The sequence below is a fragment of the Lepidochelys kempii genome, chromosome 9 (genome assembly GCF_965140265.1).
Source record: "Lepidochelys kempii isolate rLepKem1 chromosome 9, rLepKem1.hap2, whole genome shotgun sequence".
Lineage (NCBI taxonomy): Eukaryota > Metazoa > Chordata > Testudines > Cheloniidae > Lepidochelys > Lepidochelys kempii.
In genome coordinates, this window is record NC_133264.1 from 50195493 (window position 1) to 50207982 (window position 12490).

A 12490-nucleotide genomic window follows, 5' to 3' on the forward strand; every position below is an offset into this window, starting at 1 on the left:
GATGCCCCTGCATGGCACAGCCCGAGCCGTGGTCTGCTCGTTTCTTCCATAGGCCCAGTTACAGCCTGCTCTATGGTGGGGGAAGACATTTGTGTGTACCTGGGTGGTGGGTATAATAGGGCAGGGTAACCCTGCCCCTTCCCCTCCCTCCTGGGAGTGGGCTTCTGCGGAAAGTTTATGCTGATTTATTATGCACCATGCAGGTTCCCAGGCGGCTAAGGAGGTGGTATCTGCAACTCAGCTTCCCGGGTCCCTTGGACTCCCCAGGGAGATTATTGATGAACCAGGAAGCTGAGTGACAGATACCGCCTCCTCAGCCACCCCGGAATCTGCATGGCGCATATAAAAGCTCAGCGTTCTCCGCCTGCTGCTGCCTGGCTGCTTCTCTCCAACACTTCACCCCCACCTCCAGAGGTCCCCGCCGCCGCTCGCTGGTTCCTCCTTTCCTTCCTGTTTGGCCCCCTCCCCACTTGGCTCCCCCGCCGCCACATCCCTCCTGAGCGGGGGTGGGGGGAAGAGAGGAGGGATGCACACTTTGAGTAGCGGTGGCAGGGGCTGAACAGGGAGGAGGGGGGAAGGAGAGGAGAGACGCATGCAGCAAGTGGGGCTGAGCAGTGGAGGGGGCGAGGCCTGGGGTGGAGCAGAGGTGGGGCCTAGGATGCCGCGTGGGCGGGGCCGTGGAAGGAAGAGGTGGGAGACTGGGAGCTAGCCTCTCCGAGGGGAAGCTTCACCTGCCACCCATGTGTGTGTGGTTTTGCTGGGCGGTGTGCACTGCGAAGCTGAGCCGATCCTTTGAAAGCCACGGTGTAAGTGGACAGAAGGTTTCTTTGTGTTCAGTGAGGCCAGGGATGTTGTGGATGTGAGGAGCTGTGCGCTCTTTACCCATCCGGCGCATGGCAGGATAGCATTTTCATGATATTTGCAGTCACAGCCTTGCAAATTAAAGCAGCCAGGGGTGGTTAGAGTTAAGGTTGTGCCTTGTGGCTCCTTGAAGGGTGCCCTGCAGGCAGCAGTATCACGGACGTGGCATCGCGTCTGTTGCTAGAGGAGTGAGCATGCTGCAGGGCTGCAATGCTACTGGGCTGATGCAGGTCTATTGGTATCAGGCTGGGGTGACTGCTGCCTTGACTTGGGACTGCCTTGCTCCGTGGGGCTTGCAGGGTGGAGCCATGTACTCAAGCAGACGTGGCTTTGAGTTCCCACAGGTTTCTTGGCGGGGATATTGAAGAGGCTGTGTGCATGCCCATGCCCCTCACTGCCGTACGGGCTGGAAGAGCCAGACATACCAGAACCACTGGACAGATGTCAGAGGGCAGCAAGATGTGATCCTTGAGCTGCCCCCCGTCACACTCTGGCTTCACGTGGGAGGCACATTTGTTGTGAAGCTGGAGGACGAGAGAGGAACGAGCATGAGCGTGTGACCGCCTCCCCTCCCCTGCCCTCCTCTCCAGGCAGCTGGCCTCTCAGCTCTGGCTCTCCAACCCTTTGAGCTGAGGACAGCATTACGCATGGAAGCCCCAAGCACCACAGACCAGCCCCGGGCACTGTAATATGGGCTGAAACAGGGGGAGCAGAGTTCAGCCGAGGGGTTTTCTATCCCCCATGACAATCGTTCTCTACATTAGCTCTCCTCACTTCCCTGCTTCCTGGAATCCCCTCGCCACATTCTGTCCCTGCTTGTTTCTTCCCCCTTCCCTTTGCCCTTGTTGCGTCCTCCCCTTGGCTGGGATCTTGAGGGAAGAGGGCTTAGGGCTGCTCTACTACACGTCACGGTTTTGAACCAATATTTTGTCCCACATGGAGATGGAAAGTCCCAACTGTGCCATTTTTCGGGGAAGGGATCCCCAGAACGTGCCATTGCAGGAGAACCAAGGCAGAGTCTTTCTGCTTGCTGGCTGCCTGCCTTGGCTCATGTCAGTTTCCCCACAGGCAGAGCATGAAACTAACAAGAGCCTCCCTGCCCTCATTGGGATTTCTGCCATGGAACACTTGGATTTTGCCGCAATGGGCATCGTGCTGACGGAAGGGTCGCGACCTGCTCCACCCCTAAGTGCCATGGTGCCGGGGAAAGTGACGTGTTGTGGGTTCCTGCAGAACAATGCCTGAGCTGTTAAATCCTCAACCCTGCGCTAGGAAGTGCCAGGGTAACTGTCCCTCCCCGGGCCGCCTCTCAGATCTCATCTCTAACCCAAAGGAAGAGACGGTTAAAGTGGACTGGGAAACCAACTGAGGCTTCTCCAGACCTGCCACAGCCTTTCCCTCCCACTGGCAGAGGCCATTGCCTGTATTTGTCATGCTGGCATATTGGGTTGTGCGACTTGTCAGACCCGGTGTGAGTGCCGCCAGGGCAGCAGAAGAGCTTGGGGAACTCAGTTCTCCTGGAGAGCTGGCACCATTCTCCTCCCCCTCGCACAGCCTGTGCATTGGGCCACCTGTTTTGGCTGCAGAGTGAGCCCGGTGCTGATGGCAGTTGCTCAGTCAGAGCCTGAAGAGACACCAAGCTTCCCCTGCAGCCCCTGCCTACAGATTGGACCCAGATACACTGGGGTCACAAGTAGGTAATTCATTTTTCACACCTAGCCAGCCGCTGGCTTCTCAGTGGAGACCCCCAGAACTCATGGTGACAGTAATTCATAGGAGGGCTTACAAGGAACGGGGCGGGCACAAGCTCATTTCACACAGGCCAGCAGCTCACCTTCTGCTTGCCAGGCGGTAATGGGCTTTTGAACACTCCTGACACAGGCTGATAACCTAGGAGCAAACGGTTTTGTGTATCCCACCCCCTGGGGCCATTCAGTCTCCATGACACCCCTGCACAGCGTCCCCTCCACGTACTCACTGTGATTTGGCACCATGCACAGTGTAGTCCGGTAATACCCTGGTAGCACTTGATGCTTTTGTGGCACCGGTCACACTTGACTGGGGAGTTCCCCTCGATCCAGGTGTGCTGCATGACCTGAAGGAACAGGTGAGAAATGAAAGAGATGGCACCATCTGGGCCAGCATTGAAACCCAGAGGCTAACAGGCAATGGGAATTGGGCACACAGGGAATCTGTTGAGTCAAAGGTCTCTCAGGAGACCCTGGATAAACAAGGGTCTGGATCATGGCGGGAGCTGCCACTGCTCCATTCCCTTGGACAGTGGCCTGCTTTGCTCACCAGACAATGGCAAAGAGGCCCAAGCACCAGCTGGTGCTATCCTGTAGAAAAGAGCTGCTCTGCAAAGTTCTCTGACATCTCTCTTTGCCCTGTTCTGAGGGGGTTAACTGGTTGGAGGCTGCCCCTCAATGGCCAGCCAGCCACAGGGAAGGCCACCAGCCTCATCCTCTGCTGCTCCCCCCGCCTCGGGAGAGCTTTGGGAAGCCTGGCACAAAGAGCAAACCATGGGAACCTAAGTGATCTGCAGGTTAATGGGCAGGGGTGGTTATGTGGCGTTACGCTCCAATAACGATGGTGTGTGGGGAGGGGAGAACTGGCCCCACCCTCACCATCCCCAGTATCCATTCTGGTGGAGCTTTGGACCACTCCCAGCTGGATCTCAGGTGAGTTCATTGGCCAATAGTCTGCTAACCCCCTGGCTAAGGTAGAGCGGGGCTTCTAAAGCTTCACTCATCTCCCCTGTTGAGCCGCAGGTACACAGTTGAGCTACCAGCCACTCTCACAGGGAATTCAGCACATCCTGCATAGGCGTTAGCAGAGCTAGAAGGGAAACCAGTAAGCTGTCGTCTACACATGTGCTACTCACATTGGTGTTCCTCTTGGATTTCACGTATGTGCTGATGCACGAGGCAATCTCTTTGGACACACACCGTTCATGGACGGTATATTTACAAACTGCAGCAGAGAGGGGAAAAGAAGTCAGCTGTGACCCCTCGGCACATGCACACTGCAGGCACTTCGGAGCAGCCCGAGGACACAGACAAGAGCCAGAGCTCCCACGCATCCGGGTGACACGCTGCATTGGCCAGAGTCAGAGCAGGGAGGGACGTAGTCCACCACCTAGCCTGCCATGTGAAGGGGTGGGCTGCTTGCTAGCTTACGAAACAGAATGGGCCAGAGCCTGCAGGTTTCCAGCAGCACATGCGGGGAAAGGCTGAGCACCTTCAAACTCCACTGAGCTCCAAGGGGAGCTAGGCACTCACTACCTCCCAGGCATTGCTCCGCAGTTGCAGGCTCAAGCCTGTACCATTGAATTAACAGGAGAGCCGGCAGCCTGGAGGAAGATGCTGCAGGGAGAGGAGAGCAGCGTCCCCTGCTGGCAGAGGTGAGTGATGGGCACCATATAACTGTCTAGGGAGCTGGGGTATCGAGCCTGACCAGGAGCACTTTGGAGGACCCAGTGGAACTCTTCAGCTGCGAGGAGAACAGGACCCCAGTGTACCAGCTGCTGAGGTGCTCGGTGGTTGTCTAGTCCCTGGACCTTGGGAAGAGGGGTGCCTTACTGGGAAGGAGGGATTGTTTGTCTGGCTGAATGTTAATGTTGACACTCCATTCTCAGCTCTCCCTGGTTGGCCAGGGCACTCCCAGCAGGGGAGAAGGACCTGGACCAGGGGAAGGTTTTACATTCCTTGGGCAAAGCCGGGTGAGTTAGGGATTGAGGTTCAGACTAATCTCTGAATTTCCCAGCCTTTGGAGACTCCTGTCAAACATGTCAAGTTACCCAGATACAGCTTCTGTTGTTAAGGATAGGAAATCAAGAAAGGGCCAGAGCCCCGTTATCCAGAGCTGGGGTTCTGGCTGCGGCCCTGTTATCCGGAGCCGGGGTTCCGTCTGCAGCCCCATTATCCGGGGCTGGGCTTATAGACTCATAGACCTTAAAGGCCAATAGAGATTTTGTTGGCCTCGTGCACATCGCAGGCCACAGAACCTCACCCTCCCACTCCTGAAATAGGCTTGCTTTCCTCAGATGCTTGTGGCACCCAAACCATCCTGAAAGAAATGGACAAGGGCTGTGCTGCAAAGCCAGAGCAGGGGTTGAATGCTGGTCAGTGTGCTGCAGTGCGACAGGCCATGCATGGGGCACAGCGGGCTAGGACAGCAGGACTCACAGGAGCAGCACAAGCCCTGTTTCCGGACCCCCAACAGCATGGTGCGGCAGAAGTTGCAGTAGGCAGGTTTCTTGAAGTGCTTCAGTCTCCAGGCATGCTGCCCGTCGTCCTTCACGTTCTGCAGTCAAAGCACAGCGGGAGTTAGGGAGAGGCACTGTCATAAACATACAGCTAAGGGTAGCATAAAATCCCTCCTTTACCTGTAAGGGGTTGTCATAAATATAAAGGGAAGGGTAAACCCCTTTAAAATCCCTCCTGGCCAGAGAAAAAAAATCCTCTCACCTGTAAAGGGTTAAGAAGCTAAAGGTAACCTCACTGGCACCTGACCAAAATGACCAATGAGGAGACAAGATACTTTCAAAAGCTGGGAGGAGGGAGAGAAACAAAGGGTCTGTATGTCTGTCTATATGCTGGTTTTCTGCTGGGGATAGACCAGGAATGGAGTCTTAGAACTTTTAGTAAGTAATCTAGCTAGGTATGTGTTAGATTATGATTTCTTTAAATGGCTGAGAAAAGAATTGTGCTGAATAGAATAACTATTTCTGTCTGTTTCAGAGTAACAGCCGTGTTAGTCTGTATTCGCTGTGAGCTATAACTCACGAAAGCTCATGCTCAAATAAATTGGTTAGTCTCTAAGGTGCCACAAGTACTCCTTTTCTTATTTCTGTCTGTGTATCTTTTTTGTAACTTAAGGTTTTGCCTAGAGGGGTTCTCTGTGTTTTGAATCTAATTACCCTGTAAGGTATCTACCATCCTGATTTTACAGGGGGGATTTCTTTATTTCTATTTATTAAAAGTCTTCTAGTAAGAAAACTGAATGCTTTTTCATTGTTCTCAGATCCAAGGGTTTGGGTCTGTGGTCACCTATGCAAATTGGTGAGGCTTTTTATCCAACATTTCCCTGGAAAGGGGGGATGCAAGTGTTGGGAGGATTGTCCATTGTTCTTAAGATCCAAGGGTCGGGGTCTGTAGTCACCTAGGCAAATTGGTGAGGCTTTTTACCAAACCTTGTCCAGAAAGTGGGGTGCAAGGTTTTGGGAAGTATTTTGAGAGGAAAGACGTGTCCAAACAGCTCTTCCCCAGTAACCAGTATTTGTTTGGTGGTGGTAGCAGCCAATCCAAGGACAAAGGGTGGAATATTTTGTACCTTGGGGAAGTTTTGACCTAAGCTGGTAAAGAGAAGCTTAGGAGGTTTTTCATGCAGGTCCCCACATCTGTACCCTAGCGTTCAGAGTGGGGAAGGAACCTTGACAGGGGTTAAGAAGCTCAAATAACCTAGTTGGCACCTGACCAAAAGGACCAATAAGGAAAGAAGATATTTTCAAATGGGGGGGGGGTTGTTTGTGCTCTCTTTGGTTGTTCCCTCTGGTTAGAGAGAGAGAGACCAAGCAGGTAACCCAGCTCCTACTGAAATGATACATCTAAAATTACAGAAATTGTAAGTAGTAGCTTTTGTTTTAGCTTGTGAATTTTCCCTGTGCTAAGAGGGAGATTTATTCCTGTTTTTGTAACTTTGAAGTTGAGCCTAGAGGGGAATCCTCTGTGTTTTAAATCTTTTTATTACCCATAAAATCACCTTCCATCCTGATTTTACAGAGGTGCTTCTTTTACTTTTCTCTTTATAATAAAATTCTTCTTTTAAGAATCTGATTGGTTTTTAGTGTCCTAAAAACTAAAGGGTCTGGTCTGTACTTTTATTAAAGGCAATTGGTTGGTATATTATTCTCAAGCCTCCCCAGGAAACGGGGTGAAGGGGCTTGGGGGAATATTTTGGGGAAATAAGAACTCCAAGTGACCCTTTTCCTGAATCTTTGTCTAATTCACTTGGTGGTGGCAGCAATACCATCCAAGGACAAGGAAAGGATTTGTGCCTTGGGGAAGGTTTTAACCTAAGCTAGAAGAAATAAGCTTAGGGGTCTTTCATGCGGGTCCCCACATCTGTACCCCAGAGTTCAGAGTGGGGAGGAAACCCTGACAGGCACAATGGGGGTCTGGGGGGGCACATGGGGCAGCAATTCGCTCACACCAGGGACTGTTCAAGGTCCATTCTGGAGAAGACAGCTGATCCGCTTGTGCTTTTCCACTGTGTGTTTAAGGACAATAGCAAATCATTTGGGTAGTTTTACCCATTTCTCTCCATTGCTCATAAAAACTCTCAAGAGTCAAACACTGACAAACAAAGTCCCTCTCCCCCGACTTCTTCCCATTAGCAAACTGGGAGGGTGTCTCTAGTGGGGTCCTGCAGGGGTCAGTCCTGTATCCGGTACTAGTCCATATTTTCATTAATGATTTAGATAATGGAGTGGAGAGTACGTTTATACAATTTGCGGAGCTGGGAGAAGCTGCCAGCACTTTAGGGGACAAGACTAGAATTCAAAATGACCTTGCCAAATTTGAGAATTGGTCTGAATTCACCAAGATGAAATTCAATAAAGACGAGTGCAAAGTACTTCACTTAGGAAGGAAAAATCAAATGCACAGCTGCAAACTAGGGAATAACTGGGTAGGTGGCAGTACTGCTGAAGAGGATCTGGGGGTGATAGTGGATCACAAATTGAGTATGAGTCAACAATGGGATGCAGTTGCAGGAAAAGTGAATATCATTCTGGGTTGTATTAACAGGAGTGTCGTATGGAAGCCACGGGAGGTAATTGTCCCACTCTACTCGGCACTGGGGAGGCCTCAGCTGGATACCGTGTCCAATTCTGGGTGTTTCTCACTAGGAAAGATGAGGACAAACTGGAGAGAGTCACGAGGAGAGCAACAAAATGATAAAAGGTTTAGAAAACCTGACCAATGAGGAAAGGCAAAAAAACTGGGCACGTTTAGTCTTGAGAAGAGAAGACAGAGGGGGGACCTGATAACAGTCTTCAAATATGTTAAAGGCCATAATAAAGAAAATGTGATCAACTGTTCTCCATTTTCTCTGAAAGGAGGACAAGAAGCAATGAGGTTAATCCGCAGCAAGGGAGATTTAGTTTAGAGATTAGGAAAAACTTTCTAATTATAAATGTAGTTAACTCTGGAACAGTCTTTCAGCGGAGGTAGTGGAATTGCCTGTTTGCTGGGGACTCAGAAATCCCTGCAGATAAGGTTGTCCCTTCGGATATGTCTACACTGGAGCTGGAGGTATCATTTCCAGCTCGAGTAGACATACCCACTCTGGCTCTGACCAAGATAGCATGCTAAAAATAGAAATATCACTACAGTGACGTCAAGGGTGGGATGGGACAACCACCCAAGTATGTGCCTCGGGTTTCAGACAGGATTATGCTTGGGGTGACTAACCCATCCAGCTGCTCATGTTGCTGACGCTACACTTCTATTTTTAGCATGCTAGCTCAGTGAGCTGGAAATCATACCTCCTGTGTAGACATACCCATAGTGTGCTAGGCAAAGAGATGTACAGGTTAAGCTATTATATAGAATATGCTTCACATCTAGCTTTCTGGTCTGCTAGATCCTCCTGAACAGGTGGAAATACGGCAGCTTGGTACCTACATACATGGCCACATTCCTTATTAAAGATGGCTTGGGGGAAGAACACACTATAAACAAATACAAAACCATCTGGCACTATTCAACCTTCTTCCAATATTAGGCAGATAAGAACACTCTGAATCAACAGCCCCATGATGCTGGCTGTCATCTCTTATTTTCTGGAACTGTAAAGGCCATCATTTCTGTACTGAAGAATGCTAGCTCGCTTCTGTATAAACATTGGGGGCTCCAGTCATCCAGCAATCTAGAGAAGAATTTCCCAGATAGTCTCTCTCTCTCTCTCTCTCTCTCTCCATCTCACACACACTTGAGTTTAACAAATAATTCATTTCACTCATTTTGCCTCTTTCTGTTTACCAGCTGCCCACAAGTAGCTTATGATTGATTCCAATGTATTTGCTATGCAAAGTCATTTGCTGAACAATTAAAGCAAATCATTCCTGCTCAGTCTGTGCCCAGTTTGTTCAACCTTCAAGCTGTGCTGACTCTAGAGAGATTACACACGATATGTTTGTGTTCCCTGATTGGATGAGCACATCTCTTAGGCTCAGGTTTAAGGCACAAGTACTTTCCAATAGTCTTAAAATTCACTGTTTCCTTCAACATTCCTGCCAGTCAGTTTGTTCGCTAGCTTATCTGGGGAGGTCCAACACAAGAAGGGGCATAAACACAGCTGCAGTGAATGTGTTTCACATTTCAAATGTCTATGGACAGCAAATTTTACTGGGATGAATTCAGGCCTAATATACACCTTAACTATAAAGAACTTCATCAGAATGAATAAGTAACCTCTGAAAGTCAGGAAATACCTTAACTCTGTCCCTTGTACTTCATCACAGTAAATCAGTTCCATCGCAGGCATGGGGCTATCATCAAGTATTTTACCTGCTCTTCATATTTTTGAAATGATTAATAATTAAAAAAAACTATTTCACACACCAAACAACCAGCCTGGTGTGGTTGTGATCCCAAATCGCTGAGACAAGAGAGAGACTAAAATCTTAGGTGGAAACCAGAGGTGCTGGAATGGGGGTGGGGGGCAGGGGGTCACGGCCGTAAGGGTGAACAACGGGAGGAGGGGGAGGGATCTTGGAGGGGAGAGGTGGCATGGGGCAGGGTCTCGGGGGAAGGGGCAGTGCTAGGGCAGGGCCTCAGGAGGAAGGGGTGGTGTGGGGCGGGGCCTCAGGGAAGGGGCAGTGTGAGGCGGTTTCGGGTGCCGATGGGCCCCCCCACTGTTAGGAAGCTTCTGCTGCCCCTGGTGGGAACACCTTTTAACAGTCAGCCGAAAGCACTTCCAAGCGCTAAATCTCTGTCCTCAGGTGTCTCTCCTTAGAGCTGCTGATGCCACTGGTATTTGGAGCAGCATGGCCCACCCTGCACTGGGTGCTATCAGACTAGACCACAGAACACAGAGAAGCCTCAGATCCTGAACTCAGGCCTTGGCAAGGAGGTGAAAAGAGACTGTCTGGAAAAGTTTCGGGCCATATTCGTCCCTGCTGTAACTCTGGCCCTTTAAAATGTATCCGAGCTGCCGTTTTGCCCCATGCCCACGTGCTGCCTGTGAATTGGGACTTTAAAAAGATTTTGTATTTGCTGATTTTCAAGACCCCTCTTCCGGGCTAGCTCTGCAGCTAAGGCAAGGCAGCATGGAGCTGGGCTGAGTGACGCCAGCTGAGGAGCTGGCCTGCAGTGCCCCCTCCCCGCCGCCATTCCAGCCTGTCCCTCCCGCACTCTGAAGCCATTTGAAAGGACAGTTTGGTCTTTAAGGAAGGCCCCGTTCACTTTCTATCTAGTCACCGAGCAGCCTGATTCCTGTCAAGGGGCTCGCTCTGTGCAGTGCATGCACTCCCCACAGCATGGCTGGAAGGAGGGTGAGAAGACATGGTTGGGAGCGTTCAGTTTGTGAGGCTCTGGTGCCCTCCTGTGGCCCTAAATTGCCCTCTGAATGTTCCACCAGCTGTCCCCAGCATCTAATCTTTCTGCCTAGCACTTCTGTGACCATTCATTATCTAACCCCCGTCAACATTGCCATTACAAATCACAGGCAGTAATCGGACCAGCCTGCCCCAGTCAGAAAGCAGGGTGGTTTTCCCGCCGCTCCCGGGCGACACCCGAGCATGAAGGTGTCTGTATCAAGGGGGATCGGTCGAACGCTGCACATGCAGAGCAGAGGGGGTAGGTGCAGAATAATAGCCCTGGGGTGATATGCAAGTGGAGATCTTCCCGGGCCCTTGCTGGGACACTGGCCCAGTGCAGTCATCTTAGAGGTGAACTCACACCTGGGATGCTGCCACAAAGTACATGCCAAATGAGTCCGTCCCTGTGTTCATTTCCTATTCTCTGGGCAGAGTTGTTGCGGGAAGGAAGTGTTCCCCTGCCCCTCTGCCATGCCCCAGTTCCTCCAGCCAAGTGCCTGGCAATTGAGTTACACCTGAACCCTGGGTTGTACATCTCTGGAGACAAGCCCTGTAGGGCCTGTCCCATCTAGGCCCAGCCCTGGGTACTCACCGTCTCCATCCCCAGCAAGACTAGCAAGGGGATGGTGGTCATGCCGCCCCGGATCCACTCTTCCAGCGTCACGGTGCCATCATGATCATAGTCTATTTCCTCCATCATCTCCTTCAAAATCTAGAGGAAACAAGAGTCCATGGGAGTCACCATGTTCCTGAAGGTAGTGATCCCACTCATCGCACGCACCTTGCACAATAGCTAGTGATCCCGCTCATCGCACGTACCTTTCCCAATGGTCAGTGATCCCGCTCATTGCACACACCTTACTCAATGGCCAGTGATCCCACTCATCGCACATACCTTGTACAATGGCTAGTAATCCCGCTCATCGCATGCATGTTTCCCAATGGCCAGTGATCCTGCTTATTGCACACACCTTACACAATGGCCAGTGATCCAGCTCATTGCACGCACCTTTCCCAATGGCCAGTGATCCCGCTCATTGCACGCACCTTTCCCAATGGCCAGCGATCCCGCTCATTGCACGCACCTTTCCCAATGGCCAGCGATCCCACTCATCGCACGCACCTTTCCCAATGGCCAGTGATCCCGCTTATCGCACGCCCCTTGCAAAATGGCCAGTGCATTCCCATATTTTAAGTACCAGATCAGTGACCTGAGGCAGAGGCCTATGCTGTTCCAAGAGGCCAGCACAAACCCCAAAGCCCAGAACATTTCCACCAGCCCTATCTACCCCTCATAGTGCAGCCCTCTCTATGCTCTCTCCCACCTCTTACACTGGCATGCCCTCCTAACTAGTCCATCAGGTCTCTCCAAGCACCACTTATCTGAACAGCCTCAGATGATTAAGAACAGACGCGTGAAGACACGATCTTTGTCCCTTAGGTACTAATCTAGTCCTGCCTATTTCTCACCTCTGGTCTCCATCCTTGACATCTCTACCATCTCCACCACAGTTAATTGTCAGGAGCAAGCAGAAGGCTCCTGGACAGCAAAGACCCTGTTTAGAAGCCCAGGAGGGGGAGCCCAGCCCCTCCACACAGGGATATCTCTGGGGAATCACACTTTCGGAAGGGGTGTTTTTCCGAGCTCTCCAGGTAGCACCAGCAGCTCATTCACATGGAATTCACCACGGCCTTCCCCACTCAGTCTATCCTGACCACCGCCCCCTGCCCAGCAGAGTCAGAGGCTCCTCTGTCACTTACCGGCTTGAGCTCCGTGGAGTCCCACTCCAAGTATTCTGCCACGTGCACCATTTGATTGATGATCCGATCCAGCTCCTGAGCTCAGACAAAAGGAGGAACCAAAGAGAAAAAATCAGTGCTGCCCCTGGGCCTGCAGCTTGCACTGACTTGAGAAGGCAGGAGATAAGGTATGTGGATCAGAGCCCCGCTGGGCTAGAAGCTGCCTGCAGACACACAGAGAGGCAAGCCCTCATCCATGCAGGGCCCCACCTTACACCCCTGCCA

At 51.4% G+C, this 12490-nt stretch overlaps 1 protein-coding gene across 4 annotated transcripts in view; it reads right to left on the reverse strand.

Annotated features, from left to right (window-relative positions):
• The window catches only part of DGKG (diacylglycerol kinase gamma), a 142036-nt gene that overhangs the window by 77872 nt on the left and 51674 nt on the right, over positions 1 to 12490 (reverse strand). For all 4 annotated transcript variants that reach the window (XM_073360314.1, XM_073360312.1, XM_073360313.1 and 1 more), the window contains 6 exons: positions 12227 to 12301; positions 11058 to 11177; positions 5049 to 5166; positions 3746 to 3834; positions 2840 to 2956; positions 1287 to 1385 (listed from right to left, as the gene is read on the reverse strand). In XM_073360314.1, coding sequence (XP_073216415.1) covers positions 1287 to 1385; positions 2840 to 2956; positions 3746 to 3834; positions 5049 to 5166; positions 11058 to 11177; positions 12227 to 12301 — 618 coding nt within the window. The remainder of the gene's footprint in view (positions 1 to 1286; positions 1386 to 2839; positions 2957 to 3745; positions 3835 to 5048; positions 5167 to 11057; positions 11178 to 12226; positions 12302 to 12490) is intronic.